The 22371-nt window shown below is 36.3% G+C and overlaps 1 protein-coding gene across 1 annotated transcript; it reads right to left on the bottom strand.

The window, feature by feature from the left end:
* Window positions 1–1623: 1623 nt before the first annotated feature.
* LOC121420659 (paired box protein Pax-6-like) lies at window positions 1624–10890 on the bottom strand (the record flags this gene model as incomplete). Its single annotated transcript, XM_041615323.1, has 7 exons — window positions 1624–1935; window positions 3105–3278; window positions 3882–4126; window positions 4638–4806; window positions 5853–6010; window positions 8283–8438; window positions 10719–10890. Coding segments are annotated over 7 exons (1386 nt in total), but the record flags the coding sequence as incomplete, so codon positions are not given.
* Window positions 10891–22371: the final 11481 nt, after the last annotated feature.

The raw sequence follows: 22371 nt of genomic DNA on the forward strand, positions 1-22371 counted from the left end.
TGGTCGTTTTAAATTCAAATCGATGAGATTTGAATTGCAATTACTTGAGAATGAAATATCTTTAGTATTTCAATTTTAATCAAAAGATTGCCTGATAACCCAGCACACTCGATTAGAATTTATTTTAAATCCCTGTCTTAATGTATATTGTATAGCATCAATCTAAAGCTATTGAGTTCAATAAAATATAAAATAACCAAAATAATGTTACACACTTCGCGATGAACTCATGCAGTACAGATGGAATCATTTCTAAATATACAAGACAATTTATTAATGGAATAACACTTGGTATGAACTTGCTGTCGACGTACACATAAATGGCTTTTACACGATCATCAATGTTACTTTTAAAAATGTACCCATAAGTCTATTTTACATCCTTTCCCAATTGCACAAACATCAATATACCTTCTCTGGGATATCTTATCAGACTGATTTTCATTTATATGTATACGTTCATGTATTGAAATATAAATAAATCCAAAAACATTATGGAGACTTAAAGATAGATGGAATGCATAAGGTTTGAATGCATTTCGCCAAATTTCTTGCCTGTTTCTATACACAACTGCTTTTAAATGTCTGTCATGAAGAACAGGGCACTGGGAACGATTTCGTTTTGTACAGGGGGTGCTGATGTAAATTTACACCCCCCCCCCAAAAAAAAATAATAATAAAAGAGGTGTCACTTTAAAAAAATGAATGTCAATTTGGTCCCAAGAAATTTGACAAGCAAATAAAAAATGGGTTTCTATACAAATTGTAGGTCATTTTTATAATATTTCTCCATTTTGTCACATCTACCAGAATTCCAGGGGGTGCAGCGCCCCCAGAAAAATCTTGGGGTGCTGAAGCACTCCCAGCAGGCCTATCATAGCTTCCTTTGGAAATAATGAAGAACATTCAAAAGTGTAAAATATACGAAACCATGGTTTCAAACACAAATGATACGGTGTCACTATTACGTCGGCTTAATCACATACCCTGATCAGACGTTATATGAGAGTCGAGGAATTCCCTACGAGGTACCCATTTCCTATACTTGGGTGGAGAGTGGCAATTGAAGATAAACGCCCTGTCAAAGGATATGAGTGTTACCATCGTACATTGAACCTGGGAAGTTGTGGTTCAAAGTTCGGAGATTTCTCCCCTTCGCCAATTACTGTCACCTGTACATGCGATTCTATAGTCATGCTTTCTTCATTATTTGCACATTGAAAATTCTTTGAAAAATTGTCTTCATAATTTAGGCCTGAAATAAAACACCTTCACCTTATAGGCCTGACTCTCGGCGACTCACAGTTTCAAACTATTTACAAAAAATATGTATTAATTGCACTTTCATAGTATTAACAACAATCCGCTTTTATATTGCGCTTTTTACATCGGAAACGACCTCTCAAATTTAATAATAAGCGCTTTACAGACATTATAATCATCCCGAGATTCTATGCACAATGTATAAACTTTCTCCACTCCCTGTGGAGCATTTCAACAAGACTTACTTACAAGACTTCATTATTAGGTATGTGCCTCAATTCTGAATGCGGCAGCACTTAGTACCGCATGAGAGATATGAAGAGAATTGTTCCTTTTTACTTTCATCCTTTTACTGGAAGATCAGAGTTTAGGAGGATGAGGGAGACTGTGAATAAGATCTGACGTCACAGGTTGGAAGGCTGACGTCACGCGGGAAGACTTGAGCAGTTTGGAACCTCCGAGCTCGATAGGCCTGAAAGATTCTGGTTGCTGGAGGGCGGTGTAGAATTGGTAGTAGGGATGGGATATCAATCCCACCGCTGCCACCGATGGTGACGATGAAGACAGTGGCATCCGAAGGCTGGGATGTGCGAGGGAGACCTGGTGAGGGATGGCCGTAGAGGGCACTTTCTTGTGACGGCGCCATTTTGCACGGCGGTTCGAGAACCAAACCTGCAAATAGTGAACGAAGTAAAATAGAACTAACTTGATATGAAGCCCGGGGGGGGGGCACTCAGTATATAATGCATAGTGGGTATGTGCCGCGGAGGGGACCCCCATTTTCACACTCAAATTTCCGTTCCAAGGCATAGCATTTTTGCCTTGTTGAGAAAAAGAACAAAGAAAGCCGCTCCAAGGCATAGCATTTTCTTCTTATCGAGTAAAGAGAAGTCTGCTCCAGAGCATCGCATATGTTTCGTTATACGCCGCTCCGATCGCATTGAATGAGCTGCAATTTTGGTGAAAAGCGGCCGCGGAGATCCCCCAGCGGAGGCCGCGCTAGCTGCATCATGCACGCATGACCGTTCCGTAGGGATGCATACGCGCTCACACGCTGGCGATCCGTTCCAAGGACCCCCGTTTTCACAAACATTTGTCGTTCCGATGCCCGTTCCGAGGACCCTCCTTTTTACAATAAGCCCGCTCCAAGGCCCCCGTTTTTTGTCTCGCCCGCGGCACACCCCCACCACTTTTTTGGTCGAGTGCCCCCCCCCCCCGGATATGAAGGATAGGTAAAGACTTTAGATCTCACTCCATTGTGCACATACATGGTATACTGGCTTTTGACCACGAAAATAAAGGAATAATGCATATTTTACCATATCTGCTTTGAAACAATTGAAGGAACAGAAAATCATTTGCAAGAATGAAAAGAAACGAAGATAACAATGGCAAATTAAAGGCGGGTATACAACAAATATCTCTCGTTGATAAAATAAGCAAAAACATGTATAGTTTTAATCCATTGTTCGGGTGGTACCGTCACTTTAACATACTGTATTTGGTTTTATGTATCGGATTTCACTTATTTGTGTGATGAATCCGATTTTTGAGGGGGATAGTGGTCTAGTGTATTGTATATAAATGATATAACTATTGTATTCATGTGACGGAGATGTTTTACTCTAGAGCAGGGCAGGTCTTTGGCAGTTTAAAGCGAAATGAAATGTTGATGTTAATGTTGGCATTCACGGAATCGTTAATCTGGTTTGTTTTCCTCAAAATAAATGTTGAATATCAGTTACTTTGCGATATTTCAGGAGAGTTCTAGATCGTCCTGATAAAAATTCCAGAGGGGGTAAAAAGTAAGAGAAGAGCCCCAAACAGGCTTTCACCTGTACCCTGGCTTCCGAGAGGCTAGTCTTGGACGCCAGCTCCTCTCTCGTATTCACGCAGGGGTAGTGTGTCTTTTCGAACTCGCTCTCCAACACGGCCAGTTGATTTTGCGTAAACGTCGTGCGGCTGCGTCTAAGTTTCTTGCGTTCTGCCGAAGCCGCCGCAGCAGCCATTGACATCTGCATTCGAAAAAAAAAAAAAAAATAATGAATCAGATACAGTTTTATCTTGAAGGAATCGTGACGTTTAGGTTTCTTTCCAACATTTTATTGGAGAATATTTCTCAAGAATGGCTTCAAGATTCACATTTCGTCGAGTTACAAATTTTATTGGCTCTTGTGGCCATTGCCTACTCCAAGAGTATAGGCATTGGCAGGACAGGGCTTTGTTTAACAAGAAGTTGAAAGAAGCTGAAAATGTGTGATTAGGGAATTATTACACTGTAAACACTGTGGTGTTAAAACTAAAACCAACTGGTGTTAATAGAGGACCACACCCTGAGGTGTTAAAATTACACCCTAAAGATTGAGCATAACACCAAAAAGTGTAAATGTAACAACCAAAGGTGTTGTAATAACACCTATAGTTGTAAAACTAACACCACTTAACACCGGTGTAAAATAACTGGTGTGCTTCTCAATGTACACCGGTTAACACCACAGTTTTTGGTGTGTAGATTAAGTGGGATTATACCAACTGGGAATTAGATTAAGTGGGATAGAAATCAAATTTGGATTACTCATAAAGGGATATGATTAATGGGATTTAGACTTCACACCTACCTCAGTAGCCGCTGCTGAAGCAGCTGCATTGTGACAATCAAGGAGGCTCATATTGACGAAATCATCCATCGAGAACGAAGACGACGATGAAGGCGAAGATGACGGGTCAAGCGACGACGATGAAGGAAGGTGTGAAGATGAAGATGATGGAACGAATGCGACGTCGGATGTGGAATCGTCAATCTTCTCATCATGGATCACGTTTTGGCTCGGCTCTCTTGATTCGGTATTTGGCGGTAATGTTTCTGATGAAAATAACAATGAAGTAAGATGGTAAGCCCAAAATTGGGAAATTAAAAACTAAACCATTAATAGCCGACTCATCCACTTTTATTCGGTTATGATATTATGCATGAAATTTTCTGTGTGGTAAATATCATCACCACCATCATTATCATCATCATCATCATCGAAGTCATTATCACCAACATTATTATAATCATCATCATCATTATCTTCGTCATCATCATCAAAGTCATTATCACCATCATCATCATTATCAAAGTTATTATCACCACCATCATTTATCATTATCATCATCATCATTCATCATTCATCATCATCATCATCATCCTCATCATCCCGATCATTTTGATCATTGCCATCATCATTACCATGATCATCATCTTCATCATCATTATCATCATCATCAGCGGCAGTATCGCCATTATCATGTCATCACCATAATAATTATCTTAACCATCATCGTCATCATCATCAGTTATCATCATCATCATTATCATCATCAATCCTAACCTGCTTCCTTCGATCTGAAATTGTCATCGATAGAAGGAGGAGGAGACGCAGAACAACATCCTGTCTGACCGGACATTCCAGAATGGGAATGACTGCTTTCTGACGTAGATGGCGTCCTTTTCATTTTATCTGCTCTCAGAGCACGAGCCATGGACATGGGATTGAAAAGCTGTTTAATAACGAAAAGAAAGAGATTCATACAATCAGCTAGAGGCTTTTCATTATTCAATTAATTCACAACACCTTTTTTACATATCTATAAGTTATCTCTACAGTTCCTTGGTTACGCTGAACCACTATCACGCGATTTTAGATCTTGTGATTAAAACTTAAAGGACAAGTCCACCCCACCAAAAACTTGATTTGAATCAATAGAGAAAAATCAACAAGCATAACACTGAAAATTTCATCAAAATCGGATGTAAGATAAGAAAGTTATGACATTTTAAAGTTTCGCATTATTTCACAAAACAATTATATGAACGAGCCAGTTACATCCAAATGAGAGAGTCGATGATGTCACTCACTCACTATTTCTTTTGTTTTTTTATTGTTTGAAATATGAAATATTTTGATTTTCTCGCCATTGTCATGTGAAATGAAGTTTCATTCCTCCCTGAACACGTGGAATTACATTATTTTAACATTTTGTGCTTTAGGCAAGGAGGTCCTAATCATAAAATTCGTGAAAATTGAAATATTGTATAATTCGAACAATAAAAAACAAAAGAAATAGTGAGTGAGTGACATCATCGACTCTCTCATTTGGATGTAACCATGGTAACTGGCTCGTTCATAATTTATTAACTATTTTGTTTGTTTTACATCCGATTTTGATGAAATCTTCGGCATTGCGCTTGCCTGATTTCTCTATTGATTCAAATCAACATTTTTTTGAGGTGGACTTGACCTTTAAAGATAAATCAAATTCATATTTTTATCAAGTTGTATACATATTACTAAATATGATATATACTGGTATATTTTTTCTGATTACTTATTTTAAGCACACATTTGATGATTATCTCAGAAAATGATAAGAGCTGACTCTAGTAATATCCATTTATGCTTACAATAATTTATGTATGCTAATGGGTAATCGGAATTGTATGAATAACTATAAGAACAACACTCACAAAGTAATTAGGCAATTTTAAAGTAGGATCCATTGGAAAAATAAAATAATAACGATGAAAAGTGTCAAAGCTCACTTACTTGAGATCCATGGCAACCGGACCATAACTCTGGATACGCGCGGAGATAAGCCTGTTCCGTTGCGCGTGCGTACTCCGCTGCAGCTCGCTCCGCTGCCCTATTACGTAATATCCGGTTGATGGAACTCACACTCGGTACGGTCGATGTTGTACAAACTCCTTTAAAAAATAGAGGAAAAAATAACAATATTACTCGTGGTAAAGAGAAAAGTCTACATACAAACGACAGTACGTAATTTAATCACCGACATTAAAGGGAAGTTCACCCTGAAGAAAACTTTGTTGCAAAAATAGCAGAAAAAATAGTTAACAATATTGGTGAAGGTTTGAGGAAAATCCGTTAAAGAGTAAGAAAGTTATTTGAGTTCAAAGCTGCCCCATGTGTTATGTAATATAAAATGCATGAATTTCAAATTTTGCATGGTTCCTGATGACTTAATTTTGATTTCTATTCATGATCGGGTGTGAAATGATTTTTCTATTGATATATACAAAAGGAACAGTGAAAACCATTTTCAATTTTCTGAGAAAATGACATTTCATTGATTTTTTACCATTCGCTATGTAGGAATGCTGCTCGCATATGACGTCACAAATCAAATAATTGAAATTCTAATAACTTTTTAATTATTTGATGAATTTTTCTCAAACCTTCGGCAATATTTTTGATTATTTTTCTGCTATTTTTACAATAAAGTTTTTGTCAGGGTGAACTTCCCCTTTAAGCATGATTTAAAAGTACGATTGAAAAAAGAATTCGTTGGAAATTAATTTAGAGTACTACTTTGTTCATGCAGGCGCGGAAGAAATATTCGAGTTTTTGTTTTGTTTTTAACCCGTTGCCATCAAAGAATGATCGGCAGTATATCTGTTTCGCTGCAATTTACTTATAATGTTATTTTTTGTAATATCTTGTCAGATTATTTATTTAATTGAACGGAAAAAATCAATAATGACAACTACAAACAAACAAAAATATAAACAAAAGAACGGAAAAAACTTTCAGTCTTAAAACGTCCACTCCATAATAATTATCATGAATATAGTATTGTCATATTTGTTTGCTATAATATAGTACGGCACCATTCATTCATCGAAGCGTCGATTTGAAGGTTTATTTTCAAGTCGTTCAATTGCCATGTCGTCTGCTATCATTTGGTCTACCATCACTTTGTCCACTTTCCATATGGGGCCTGTTGCATAAAACTTTTTACCTGAGAAAACTCCGGTAAAAACTGAAAACTAAGGTTAGTCTGATTTCTGCCATTGACTTTAACACAGGACAAAAACTCCGGTAAAAACAACCCGTGAGTTTTCTCAGGTAAAAAGTTTTATGCAACGGGCCCATGGTCTAACTGCCATATCGTTCACTCACCTTTTCGTCTAATAAACCAGTTGGTCCATACACCAACTGGACTAAGTGTTAATTGGGCAACATTAATGAAAATGAAATAGATATTAGACCAACTGGTTATGAGACGAAATGTTCATAGACAAACTTGTGATTAGACGAAGTGATAATTGCACCAAATGTTATAGGACCAAATGGTTGTTAGACGAAGTGTTGATGGACGGAATGACACTATACTAAATGACAGAAGACCATGTGGGGAGTGGACGAGTTGGCAATAGACGAATTGGCAATTTCACCGATTTGAATAATAGGGACTCTCTACTCATTTCCAAAGAGGGAATAGACCTTTAATCCCATAGCTTAATACATATAATTTAACAATAATTATTTTGATTAATTATTTATTAATGTACTGTATATCAAAAGTCCCGAATTCGCCAATGGTTATTTATTCGTGTGTGACACTAAAAATGTTGCAATACATGTATAAAATATGAGATTCAGCATCGGAATGCCGTAATGCACATTCAGATATGCTTGAAAAAACCCTTTTTTTTTTAATGCAATGCGTTGATCATTATAATTAAAAGATTCCCCAAATCATAAATCCATGAAATAATTTTTGTTCAACGAAACAACCAAAAATTAGAAATAAATAGCTGTGCATTGAAACTAAAGGTATGGATAAATACTTTATTTTTGCATTATTATGTACTCTTTAAATGGATTAGTGACAAGAGGGTATTATGTCGAACCAAAGGAGTGAAAAATTATATGTATTATTCAACGGGCTAAATTTGAAGACAACCATTTATGTATTTATTATCAAATTTCTAACCTGCGTATTTTTCTTATCTTATTTGCTCTGGAGCGCCTTGGGCATCTAATTAAGAAAGTGCGCTAGAAAATCATTATTAATAATACATTTTGATCATTACGACGATCAAGTAATATTTCAAACAAATTTATACAAATATTAATTTTGGTCAGACGCATATTAACGAACACATTTACCATTTTAGCCAATCAGTTTAAAAGAGTGTCTACAAAAACAACAATAATATTCCATCATTTTACCATCTGCCACGAGTTTATCTCTGATTTCCCATGCGAAGATTGTTGGGTTGTCATGTTTATAACTCTCGATCTTCTCCACGACGGCTGGAGTGGCTACTTTTGGTTTGCTGCCCCCTATCGCCCCGGTACGGGAAGGCGAGGGCTCGTAAAGCCGGCCTGGGATGTGTGATGAAAGTGAGAAAATAATTATTAATCATTAATAATTATTTGGTGATCAGTGACAAAATAGGATGAATTTGGAGGAGGGGTGAGTTTGGATATGGAAATGGGCCCATGTCCGTACGCAGATTTTTTTTTTGCTTGGGGGCCGAATGCATTATCTCTTTCGAAAAAAAATAAAAAGTGAGGGAGCGAAGCGACCAAAGTTTTCATTCGAGCTCTTTTGCATTTCTTAAAGTGAATTTAAAGGATTTTTTGCACAATTTTAGTGAATTTTGGGAAAAAATTCAGTAAAAATGTAATTTTTCAAAATTCCTGGGGGTGTTGGGCACCTGCCCCCTCGCCCGATGCGTACGGCCATAAATGGGCGAAGTTATTCAAGTATCAGAGGGTATCAAGAGGAATCTTTTCTCCCGAGCGAATGGTTCGCTACTTGCACCACCAATATTACACTTGCACAAAAATGTAGGAAAGCAAAGCGAGTAAGCGAAAAATTTACAAAATCTATTAAAAACTGGATATGATATTTTTTGTACAAATCGGCCAATGGGCGTCAATTCAGTGGAAAGGAAAACACGTCCCAAGTTTATTTTTAGGGATAAGGACCTAAAATGGTACTCCCCACACTGTTAGAAAAAATAAAAGAAGTTCCTGCAGCAGAGTCTCGAGAACACCTGTAATCTTACCGAATTGCGTAATAATCATTCTGTAAATTCATAAAACAAGAATTTTTCTGCTATTTAACAGAACAGGTCTGTTTAAAAAGGGGAAAAGGGTGTTTTATTCAAGGAAATTTGTAAGATTCCATACATCAAATACCAATTTCCTGTAAGATTACGCAATTCGGTAAGATTACAGGTGTTCTCGAGACTCTGCTGCAGGAACTTCTTTTATTTTTTCTAACAGTGCATGAAAATGCTGGTATTGGCTTGAAATTACAATAGGAAGATTGCAAATGAAAGTATTTGATTTGACATAAGATGTGGGTATTTGGTCAATGAACATTTCTTTTACGGCCCCCCCCCCAAAAAAAATAATAATAATAATAATAAATAATAAAAAAAATAATCAAATAAAGTAAAAATAAAAATCGCTAAGCTCGCTCGTACTATAACAATATTATGCTTTGGAAGGCAATTGTTTTCAGGTGACAGGATAAACTTATTCTAATTCATGGATAATTAGTTTTACCAAGAAAAATGACTTTTTTACTTGTAATTTTATTAAACTGACATACACTTGGGCAATTGCTTTCGGGCTCTCTGTGAAAGAATACAATTTGGTACAATAAGCATATTTTAGATTTTTAAACTTTTCAAAATTAAACCACGAACCAGAATTTGTTAGATTTTAAACTGAAGTCATGTCAAGTAAACCGTAAAATCTTTTTAGATGAACTATGAACTTTTATGATAATTCCACAGGCGCTATACAGTAGCGTACCTAGGATTTTCCACGGGGGGGGGGCAAAACCGCCCGCCGAAATAATGACAAGCAAAAAACAGAAAAAGGTCTTCAAGCTCGTCAGGGGGGGGGGGCAAGAAAAGATATTCAAGCTCGTCAGGAGAGGGCAAAAAAGGTTTTCAAGCTCGTCAGGGGGTGGGGGCAGGGATACGTCCTTTGCATGGGTTGTGACTCGTCAGGGGGGGCAGTATATATGTATGCTAGTGGCGCTATACCTGTATTTTACTGTATTACTTGATAAATAAAATGAGTGCTGAAATCACTCGGATTATCTTTTTTGAATCTGAACACGTGTTTTTGTTTTTCATCACGCGCGACATTCTCGAAGAGAATATTAAAAAAGGGTAAGAGGAATAGAAATAATGATTTTATTAGATAGGAAGGATGATTTATCAATTTATTTCAAGTAGATGATTACTTAATTGCTCAATCTATATTGTAAGCAAAATCACTGGCGGTCCCCCGCCCCCCCCCCCCTTTGAGAAGCAAAATTAGAATTAAAACAGAGAAGTGTCTCCTTTTTTAAATTGAAGACCCATTTATTTATTTTTTATTTTGCTTGTCCAATTTTCCGGGTACGAAATATCCTTAATATTTGGTTGAATTTTTTTTTTCATGTCGAAATTTTCCTCCGTAAAATGTGCCCCCCCCCCCCCTTTGGTAAATCTTGGATCTGGCCCTGAACAAAATTTAAATTTACTGAATTTTTTTTTAATAATAAGCCGCCAATGACTAACAATATTTTGTAATGAATTTTGTTTTGCTCCTAACATGGAACGAAAAATTGAATGATATCATCATCGCCAGACTTACCGAATAGTTTGCCCGAATACCCTTGAGGAATAGTCAGGAGTGGGTGGGTCAGGTCGCATGCCCGTGAAGTACACGGGAGCATACCGACCACACCACGCCGGAGATCCTCCGTAGTCAGACGACCAGGTTCTGCTGGCAGGAACGTGCCGTATGGAGGAAGACTCCCTGGAAAAAAAATGGAAGTATAGGAATAATTATGAAAATCATGTTTTTTAAGGAGTCCACTTATGTATCTAGCTATTTCGTTTTTATTGAGGTCATACTGCATTTTAGACCTGTAAGTGGGGGGGAGGGGGAGAACTACAAGCAAAAAGCGCCTCGCACATTTGTTTTATTTCATACGCATTTGGACTGATCAGGTACAGTTTGAATTTTAAAACGAAATAGTTGAACACTAATCAGTAATATTTATATTTCAAAACTTTGTTTAAACCCTCACAAAGGACAACCTTTTGTCTATAACCAACATGTATACAAATTTATACATGTATAACATTTATACATGCTGCTTAATTCTGATTTATACTGCGTGCAGTTTGAGAACATCATTAAACCTGATATTTCCATTTATTGGATATTCCTTGAATATTCATTGTCAGAAATAGCAGATTATGCCATTTCCTTATTTTAGTTCAAACTTATAGAAAAAAAAATAGATAATTTTAACGATTTATGTTGTTGTACACTTGAATACTGATCCCAAACAAGGGCGGAAATCTCTCCCAAAAGGTATGGGGAAAATTTGGTAGGCAAAGAAAAAAGGGCTATCGTCCAAAATAATGCTTTATTTCGATTTTGAATGATGTATTTCTTTCCATCTTACATAAGATACCAAAAATAGTAGAGGGACATTTGATATTGTGCCCCACCCCCTCTTTTTGGGTAGGGGGAACGTCCCCCCTTTCCTCCTGAGATTTCCGCCCATGCATGCATGATCCCAAATAATCTTTTACATTGTTATTATATTCGGCTTTACGTTAGATTTAATTGAAAACGTTTATAACTCTACTAACCATCAAATTTGAATTGATTCATCAATTCTTATTTAGGTTTATTTCAAATTTCGGTTTTGATTTAGAAAACAGTCATACAAAATATACTCCAACACAAGTCATATAGAAAAAAAGATCGTGCTTTTTTTTTCTATTCTTAATATGATTTTGGCTGTTTTAGTTTTGTGCTCCCACCAAGAAAAATAAATGAATAAGTACATAAATAAAAGAAGAAAAATGGCAATTACAAATTATGTTACCGAAAGGTAATTTTGAGCTTTAAAATTTTATTTCGAATTAGTGATATTTAAAAAAAAGTATTATTTTTCAACGGTCAATGCAATTGTGTAAGGAAATATTTTTCAAAATGCATTAAATGCCCTTGTGTTATATAGAAATTACATCTTAATATAACGCTACATAAGAATTTCAAAAATTGAAATCGATGAAACAATATATTCTGACTGTAATATAAGAGAACATATGACATGAAAAACTGTAAAATTAGATATCCATTTAAAAGTCTAGGTATGGATAATAATTATAATAAAATATAATTTCAACGTAGAATTGAATGGCAATGGGTAAAAATGATATCGTAGATGAAATCAGAATTACTAAAATTAATAGAATGAACAAAATTATAAAAATAACTTCAAAAATTTACTAATTAGCTTTAGGCCTACCTTGTAAAGTCATCCTTAGTTCGAATCTCAACAAAACTGGTAGGAGACACGTTTAAAACCAAAGACCTCCTGCTACGAGTCCAGAAAGAGCTTTCAAAGTGGTGATCGTGACCGAAGATGAAATTTATATACCATCTTCTTCTTGGTAACATTTTAAACGCTTCTGAAAACAAATCTTATTATTCATGCCGGATTTCTGACGTGAAATTACCACGAATTGATTGGTTACTGATGTGTGAATTTGACAATCGCAGACGAGATAGTTATTGAAAAGAGCGGCGCGCGTCTCGGGAAATGAATACGTGGTTGCTAGTTTATCTTGGCTCGAGTTGCACGTGCAGTGATTGGCGAGAACTTTGTCATGACGTCAATTTCCGTGGGCAGCGCGAGCGATGATGGGCAAATACGGGAAGCCGAACCAATGAGGCACCCGGAGATCGGCTTGTAATCGGAAGTAGGCGGGGCTTATAGGGTTGACTTGTATTGTTGCGTTCACGGATTGAAAAAATGAGGAGACTTCAGGATTGTGAAGTAATTATTTCAGTGAAAAATAATCTAAAAAAGGACAAGGAAGAGAAAAACAAATAAAAAACGGATTGACAACACAGAGCATTTAATTGAAATTAACACATGAGTGGAGGGGGGGGGGCAGAATGCCATATAAAAAAGAAAGGCGCATAAATTTCATATCCCCCATTAAAAAAAGCTGAAAGAGAAAAAAAATGCAAAATGAGCAATGATTAATTGCTCCCTCACATATGACAAGGTTGTTTCCCCATACCTCCCCCAATCCCTTACGAAACATATAATCTTTTTGTTTTAATATATATATATATTTTTTACTTTTTATTCCATTCAAACAAATCTTGGGAAAATATATACCTTCTCTATAATATGTAATCATGGTCTAATATGTAATTGGATTATAAAGAATTCGTCTTATATTTTTTAATGTAACTTTTTTTTCCTTCTGATGTATAGTTATCTTCAGTGGCGACGGAATTGGGGGAGGCATGAGTGCTTCAGCCCCACCCCCAATTTCACGATAAATTCGTATAAGAAGTAAATAATACTACCTGATTTAATTTTTGGAAGGCCAGAACCCCCCCCCCCCCACCACCACCACCACTTTCAAAACCTCCGCGGCCTATACCTTTTTATTTTTAAAGGTCAAGTCCACCTCAGAAAAATGTTGATTTGAATCAATCGAAAAAAATCAGACAAGCACAATGCTGAAAATATCATCAAAATCGGATGTAAAATAAGAAAGTTATGACATTTCAAAGTTTCGCTTATTTTTCAACAAAATACATGTAGTTATATGAACGAGCCAGTTACATCCAAATGAGAGAGTCGATGATGTCACTCACTCACTATTTCTTTTTTGTTTTTTATTGTTTGAATTATACAATATTGAATTTTTACGAATTTTACGATTAGGACCTCCTTGCCTGAAGCACAAAATGTTAAAATAATGGAATTCCACGTGTTCAGGGAGGAATAAAACTTCATTTCACATGACAATGATGAGAAAATAAAATATTTCATATAATAAAATACAACAGAAATAGTGAGTGATGTTATCAACTCTCTCATTTGGATGTAACTGGCTCGTTCATATAACTATTTTGTTGAAAATAAGCGAAAATTTAAAATGCCATAACTTTCTTATTCTACATCCGATTTTGATGAAATCTTCGGTGTTATGCTTGTCGAATTTTTCTCTTTTTATTCAAATCAAGTTTTTGTTGGGGTGGACTTGTTCTTTAATCCAGCATCATTTCTTTCCACTTTACAAAATTGAAGCCCGACCACAAAGAGATCATTGCAAATATATAAATCAGGGGAATGAATTGATTTTATCATTATCAATCATTTTGCCATAAGTATGTTCCGAAAAAGAAAGTCGATCCACCGCCAAAGAATTTAAGGTCTGGGAAAATTCAAAGTCGGTGGCGATCTTGGAAAAACAATCAAAGTTACCATGCATGGGAAAAGGGTTTTGTGAACCATACTTGTTTTTCTAGAAAGAGTTGGGCTAATAACACAACAGTTCATATTTTATTTCCACCAATGTCTGTATTGCAACTGACTATAGCCGTTGAATACAGCGTTCCATTTTTGCTTATTGAAGCTTAGAAAAACAAACAAGTTATTAATTAAATAGCAAAGAGTAACTTGTTGAATTGCTCTCAATCAGATGATAATAACGAGGTATCTCCGCAGACGATAGCGTTGTTCACATTGCTCTTTTTATGCTTTTTCAGGATGAGACGCAATATCAGCGCGCACATTATCACTCTCGTAATATGCATATTAATTAATACATTTTGTGTATGCGCTCGAAAGCACACAGATTTTCATCTAAATTCGACTGTCTGTGCGAACAGAGGCGCAGACGAGGCGCTCTCTTCTTCGATATCGATCGATACTGGATCACAATAGAAAGCGTGTCAGTTGCAAGTTAATGAAAAACCGCCCTTCGCCTAATAGTCTCAATAACACATTAACATCTGAAAATTTCATTAGATACGATTTTTCTTTTCTTCTCTTTTTTTAACTTTAGAATAAAAGGCACCATTCCTCCCTCAAAGTTTATTAATGGCATACAAGTGACAAGTTATAACTTTATTTTTCTTGATTATTTCCGATCTTCGTTTTGATTATGCTTATTCTTCTATAATGATTTTTAGCCTTTTTACAATGTTTTGAATTAAAATTTGAAGTGCTAACATGTTCAGACTAACAAAAGTCAAACTTTAAACATGCAATGAAGCGGGAATGCTATAGTTTATATTTAATTGTGAGTATGACACGATTAGTGTCCCACAATGGCATAAATGAGGTTTAAATAAGATTATTCCATTTTAGGCGAGTAAAAAAAAGAAATGGAGAGAAAAACAAGGAGAAGACTAAAAATAATTTACAATGCAGCTGCCATCTTGAAGTAAAAACTGGAATAAGATAACGGCAAAATATGTAAGTACAACAAAGTGAAAATAAAGAATTAGCAAGAATCATTGACTATTCAATGCACCAATATGGGGAAATTTGCAACATTAAAGTCAAAGTGAAAATACCGACTCCAGAAATGGGGAAAGCTGCACAACTCTTGATATGAGAAGGGGAAACGTGATAAAAGTGTCAAAAGAAAAACAAGAGAGAACATGTCACAAAATAAAGAAATATAATTACATTGCAGCTGCCAAACGTATTGTAAAAAAAATGCACTTTTAAACCGGGAAAGTCATTTAAATTTCATTTCTTTGACATTAATTCAGTAATATTTGCAAAACCTGCCCCCTTTTCAATAATATTCACATCGCAACAGTTTTAGAAATATAAGCGTATTGGGGATACTAACATAATAAACTATATATCCAAATAAATGAGCATGAACTTATTAACAATATACTCGAATGTCTTTAATGTGTACATGTGTGCCTTAAAGATTGCTTTCAAAATTGCGCACTTGAAACCTCGGTTCTTTAAGCCAGTTCGTAGTTCCTTTCTGCGCATGATCAAAAGATTCTACGCATGATCAGAAGAAGGTCATTTGTACTAAAGTGACATGGTGCTTTAAAATCTAATGAGATAAGCACCAACTTTGATGTCTTGATTATTCATATATTCTTTTGAATTGTCGTTTTCATTTACATCCACAAAAAAACAACAATGCTTCCACGAACGACTGGTATTTCACAGTTTGTCAAGTACATTGTGCAACATGCTATTATAATGCAACAAATACCCTCATTAAGTGTTCATTGGTGTGCTATTCTAGTCACCTGGTCTATTCAATTTCTTCATCCTGCTATGTAAGGCAAGCTTACGTAATATTTTGCTTTGAAATCTGCCTATCATGATGAAAGAAATGAAAGGTCATTTGACCAAAATTGCCCATGAAGTAACTACGAACTGATGGGCCTGCATGTGATTTTTGCCAAAGCAGATTCTAAATCATTTCATTCCTACACTGAAAAAAATATATTTATTAAAATTTTAACCAGTACGAGGGTAATTATGTGTCAAAACCAATTTGGGGCAGTATTTTTCCCAATGCGGGAAGCATATGATGATAATTCAACAGATACCCCATTCGGCCAAAGTTCAGTGACCTTTGACCTTGGTCATGTGACCTGAAATGCGCACAGGATGTTCAGTGATACTTGATTAATCTTATGTCCAAGTTTAATGAACTAGACCAATATACTTTCAAAGTTATGATGGTAATTCAACAAATACCCCAATTTGGCCAAAGTTCATTGAACCTAAATGACCTTTGACCATAATCATGTGACCTGAAACTTGCCCAGGATGTTCAGTAATACTGGATTACTGTTATGTCCAAGTTTCATGAATCAGATTCATAAACGTTTAAAGTTATGATGGTAATTCAACAAATACCCCCAATTCGGCCAAACTTCATTGACCCTAATTGACCTTGGTCATGTGACGTGAAACTCATGCAGGATATTCAGTGATACTTGATTACCTTATGTTCAAGTTTCTTGAACTAGGCTCATATATTTTGTAAGATATGATGACATTTCAAAAACTTAAGCTTAGGTTAAGATTTGATGTTGATTCCCCAACATGGTCAAAGTTCATTGACACTAAATGACCTTTGACCTTGTTCATGTGACATGAAACTCAGGCAGGATATTTAGCAAAACTTGATTAACCTTATGGCTAAGTTTCATGAACTAGGTCCATATACTTTCTAAGTTATTTCAAAAACTGTCATTTCAAAAACTTAACCTTCGGTTAAGATTTGTTGTTAACGCCGCCGCCGTCGGAGATGCGTCGGGTATACTGCTATGCAGGTGAGACAAAAACCAAACAGCGTACTTGTTTCTTAATTGAATAAAACTACGAAAGAAAAGTTTATCATACAGATAAGTCGCGCTGATTCGTTTAATCTCAATCGTAGCTGTATATCAATATTTGCCCTCTCATTATTAGCGTATCTGTGAGGTTGACATGGACACTATTCATTACGTTCTAAGTACCATGAAGAGCAAATAAAAAGTGACAATAATTCTCCACGATTCATTTCATCCGTAGAAAGTAAGAGCGTGCAATGAAAATAAATAATTTAGCTGCCGCAATTGTGAGTTTGTTTGCTCATTTGTCGCATGGGTGGATGACAGCACTGCTCGAGTGAGAGAGAGGGGGGAGGGAGAAACATCGAGAGGTATAGACATAGAGGTGAGACACAACACAGAGTGTGTGCGAGTGTGTGTGAGGGCGTGCGAGCGAGAGAGAGAAAGTAGAAGCGAGAGTGAGAGCACGGACCTACTACACTGATAGTAGGTCCATGGTGAGAGAGAATATAAGAGGAACAAATATTTTTAGACGAAATAGAAGAACATTGGTGGTGATGATGATGATGGTGATGGTGGTGATGATGGTGATGGTGGTGATGATGATGATGATGGTGATGATGGTGATGGCGATGGTGGTGATGATGATGATGGTGATGATGATGGTGATGATGATGATGTGATGATGATGATGATGATGGTGATGATGATGATGATGGTGATGATGGTGGTGATGATGATGATGATGATGATGTGATTGTGATGGTGGTGATGATGATGATGGTGATGATGATGGTGATGATGATGATGATGATGGTGATGATGGTGATGATGATGATGATGATGATGATGGTGATGATGATGATGATGGTGATGGTGATGATGATGATGATGATTGTGATGGTGATGATGATGATGATGGTGATGATGGTGGTGATGATGATGATGATGATGGTGATGATGATGATGGTGATGGTGATGGTGATGATGATGATGGTGATGATGATGATGATGAGTGATGATGATGATGATGATTCAGCAAGAAATTTATCCAAACTGTGCTGCACTCAACCCAGGTGAGATGAATGGGTGCCCGGTAGGAAGAAATTCCTTGAATGCTTTGAGCGCCTAGGCAGCCCAGCTAAAGCCGGGCTAATAATAATAGCAGGGCCCGCTGGGAGAACAGTTTTCGGAACTGAAGTGGCTTCCCTGGGTAAATATACCTATATTATCATTATTGTGATGATGATGATAATGATGATGACGGAGGAGGAGAAAAAGACTAATATAGCATTAGCATTAGATTGCATTATTTATCATTTTTACTATTGTTGATACTTACTGCTTCTTAATTCATTCAATAATTTATAGATTAGGTAATCATGTCACTCTTTATGATTTCAAGAATATTTCATCCAAATGCAAATACATATATAGCCCTGCTGGAAATGAAGAACATAACGAATATCAGTATGGCATTAAGTACAAAGAAAAATAGATAAATGAACAATCGTTTCGATGTGATAATCTATTGGAAATATTTTCAGCTTTGTTTGAAAAACGTAATAGGTCTTGATAAGCGCAGGAAAGGAATTTCCAATAGACACTTGAAGTAAAGACAGACGGACGATGAAATACATTTCAATATAGCAATTTTAGAGTGCCGATTGATAACTATATATAAATTAAAGAATAAAAAGCAAAGGATAGAGAAAATGAAAGAAATAAAAGGGAGCATTAGAGAAAATGGCGTAAGGAGGCCTGCTATATGCGCTTGATAGTAGATAGAAAATTTGCATATTATGTACATGTGCGAGTGTGTGTGTGTTTGTGTGTGAGAGAGAGAGGGTGTGTGTCTTAATTATTATTAAAAACATAGAGGGTTAGGGCTCAGTTGAGTTAGTTTGTGTTTTTTGTTTAGATATAAAATCATATTTTTAAGGAATTTCATTCCATCCTTATCAAATTTGCTTCATTTTTTTTGTAAATATTCTTTTTTTTTGCATATCCTTGCTGATATAACATAAATATAATAATAATAATAATTGACAGTTCTTGTATAGCGCATAACACATTATAGATAACGTCTCTATGCGCTTCCAAAGGATTATTTCTAGATAGATGGCGCTATATAAATGCCTATTATTATTATTATTATTATTATTATTACCCTGGCTTTAGCCCCGCAGCCTTTTACAGCGCTGGGGCATTTCAAGGAATAAATTCCTGCCAGGTACCCATTCACCTCACCTGGGTTGAGTGCAGCACAATGTGGATAAATTTCTTGCTGAAGGAAACTACGCCATGGCTGGGATTTGAACCCACGACCCTCTGTTTCAAAGTCCGGAGACTAATCCACTGGGCCACAACGCTCCACTTACACATAAAGATGTGTAATTGTTTTGTATTTATCTTGACAGTATGTAATCCATTTGAATAAAATCCTAATTAAAACATGTTGCAAAAAAGTGTGTGTGTTTGTGTGCGTCGTTTGTCAGCTTATTAGAACTTCTCGAGGGGAAGAAGCGTATGAAAATCTAGTTGGCAGAAAAACCATTCTTACTATCTTTATAATCTCCTATTTCTCTCGCCCCTTTCTTTAATTTCATATAATTTTTCGTTATTATTTTACTTTCACCTTACATTACTGCCGTTAAAATGGAATGTGATAAGAACATCCGTGCATGAGAAAGACAAATCTGATGATTATGAAATAAAGATGATATGTAATCGTATCATCTTATAAAAACTATAATTGTCTAGACTGATACTGGCAGTTGCCTTCTATATTTTTCTTTCCCACAAAAAATGCAGCCGCATAGGTCATACTCCCCCTGCTATTTACGTCTTTGATACAATTGGATGCCAGTCATAAATCCCAATGATAATAGCCCTACTATACTTCATTTTTGTTGATACGAAATCAGAATAAATAAAATGACGGTTCATTTCTGTGAATCTACAATCGGCAATCTTCCCATCGTTTTGGCTGTCTACCTAAACTCATCTCCTATTGTTTCAAGCCTGGGAAGTCAAAATCTGCTAGCTATATAGCTTCATGTTGTTTTGGGAAGCACTGCTTGGCGTTTTCGCTGCGATGACGCTGTTCATACCAAAAGTACGCCCGCGAGGAAAGTTCGCTCCCGCGGGTATAGACGAGTATCATCTCCCTCGTCCGGTCGACGGTGTAACCTCATCGGGAGAAAGGTGCGATGCTTTATAAAAAGCGGGGCGTATCTTTTATTTTGTCGTGTGGACCCCTCACATCATGTGTTATATTGTCCTTCCCGTAGTTCCCCTTTGCATTGGGCGAATTTCACAAACGCGTGAGAAAAATAAATTTCATAGAGATACAGATATCCACGTGATAGGCCTATATATATAATATATACGTGTGTGTGTGTTTAAATAAAACATTTAAACGAATCTATATTAAGGAACCTCTACTTAATATTGTGCCTAATTACTTAATAATCAATTTCAGAAGCGGATCCAGAATTTTCCAAAGGGCAGGGGGGACATTTTATCACTTTTTACAGGGCAAAATTGGCAAGCCCCCCCCTCCCCCCCAACAAAAGTCCTCACTACCAAATCGAGGTCATTTTGTTCAGGATAAAATTTAACAAGCAAAAAGAAAAGGTCCTCACTTACGAATATGCATGACATATTCCACTAAAAATATTTTGGTGTCTTTCAAACAGGGGAGGGGGGGGGGGCAAGGATCGGATGTGCCCCGCCCTGATCCATCACTGAGGAGAATGAAACCTTTGGAACAAGATAGCTTGTGTGAAAACAGAAAAATCAAAGAAACAGATTAACAAACGTTTGAGAAAAATCTGACAAACAATGAGAAAGTTATGAGCATTTGCATTGCGACAAAGATGTGTGATGTCACTTGTGAACAACATTCCCCATTTCACTTAAATTGCCTCTTTTATCAAATCTATCAGTTGATCATGTGTTCTTTTTATAGGAGTGCATGTAATACAGATTTTTAAAGAATACATCATAGATAAAGAGCTTGTATCACCATAAGAAAAAGAGAAAAGATACATTTTGAGGGCATTATAGTCCATCAAAGGGAAAGTTGTTCACATGTGACATCGCACATCCTTGTCGCATTGCCAATGAGAGGATCTCCATAGCAATAGTGATTACAATATTCAAATGCTCATAACTTTCTCATTATTTGTCCGATTTTTCTCAACATTTCTTTGTTCTTATTCTTTGATTTTTCTGTTTTTACACAAGCCTACTTGTTCCGAAGGTTTAATTCCACTTAAACATCCCGTTCAATGCCAGCAGCTCCTGACCACCCCCCCCCCCTTCCTTATATGAATGAGAAAAAAGAAAAAACTGGCATAAGGATGATGTCCATGATAAAAAAGAAGGTAAAACCTCATGTTATTAAAATTATAACAATACAAATTTTAAAAAGGGACCTTTTGATTAAGTATAACTTTCATTATGTCGCCACTTCCCATAAATCCTCCAAAAGTGAGATACTTCCAAATTTCAGTAAAAAATGTGATTTCGCGCTATAAATCTGGCGCATGCATTTCGGGCCAAATTTTGACTCGCGTACAGCCATCTTGTGGCGCCCGTCTTAAGTTGGGCGGAAACCGCACCTGCACCCGCCGACCGAGACAGCGAGACTTCCCGGGTAAATGAATCGTGAGAAAGACTATGAAAACGAACTTCAAACAAGGAAGATTCGTGCCAGTAAAATGAAGGAAACGTGTATCAGCATTTTTGTGGTTATTTCGCGGAACGGGGACATGCGTAAATAGTGTTTAATAATTGTCAAATATTACTGTGAATAAAAAAGAAGACATGTTAAGTGGAAGGTCTCGTTTAACAGTCACTGCTTGGAGATCGTATGGCTACTAGGCCTAATCGTAATTTTGTGAGATTTTTACACTATTTTGTTGAACGAACTAAAGTAAAAACAACCAAAATCTGACAAACGTATTGACTAAGAACCAAAGGTCCTCGGCGGACAGGTGACATAAAGTGGGGTGTGAAAAGTTTAAAATTTGTTATCCCTATTTCACTTCTTGAAAGTCACCGAGAGTGATTTTTAACAAGAAAATTTTAGGTAAAGAGACTATGTTCGGAAATGAAATTAATAGTAACGTTGCTCAGACAT

The sequence above is a fragment of the Lytechinus variegatus genome, chromosome 8, assembly GCF_018143015.1.
Source record: "Lytechinus variegatus isolate NC3 chromosome 8, Lvar_3.0, whole genome shotgun sequence".
NCBI lineage: Eukaryota > Metazoa > Echinodermata > Echinoidea > Temnopleuroida > Toxopneustidae > Lytechinus > Lytechinus variegatus.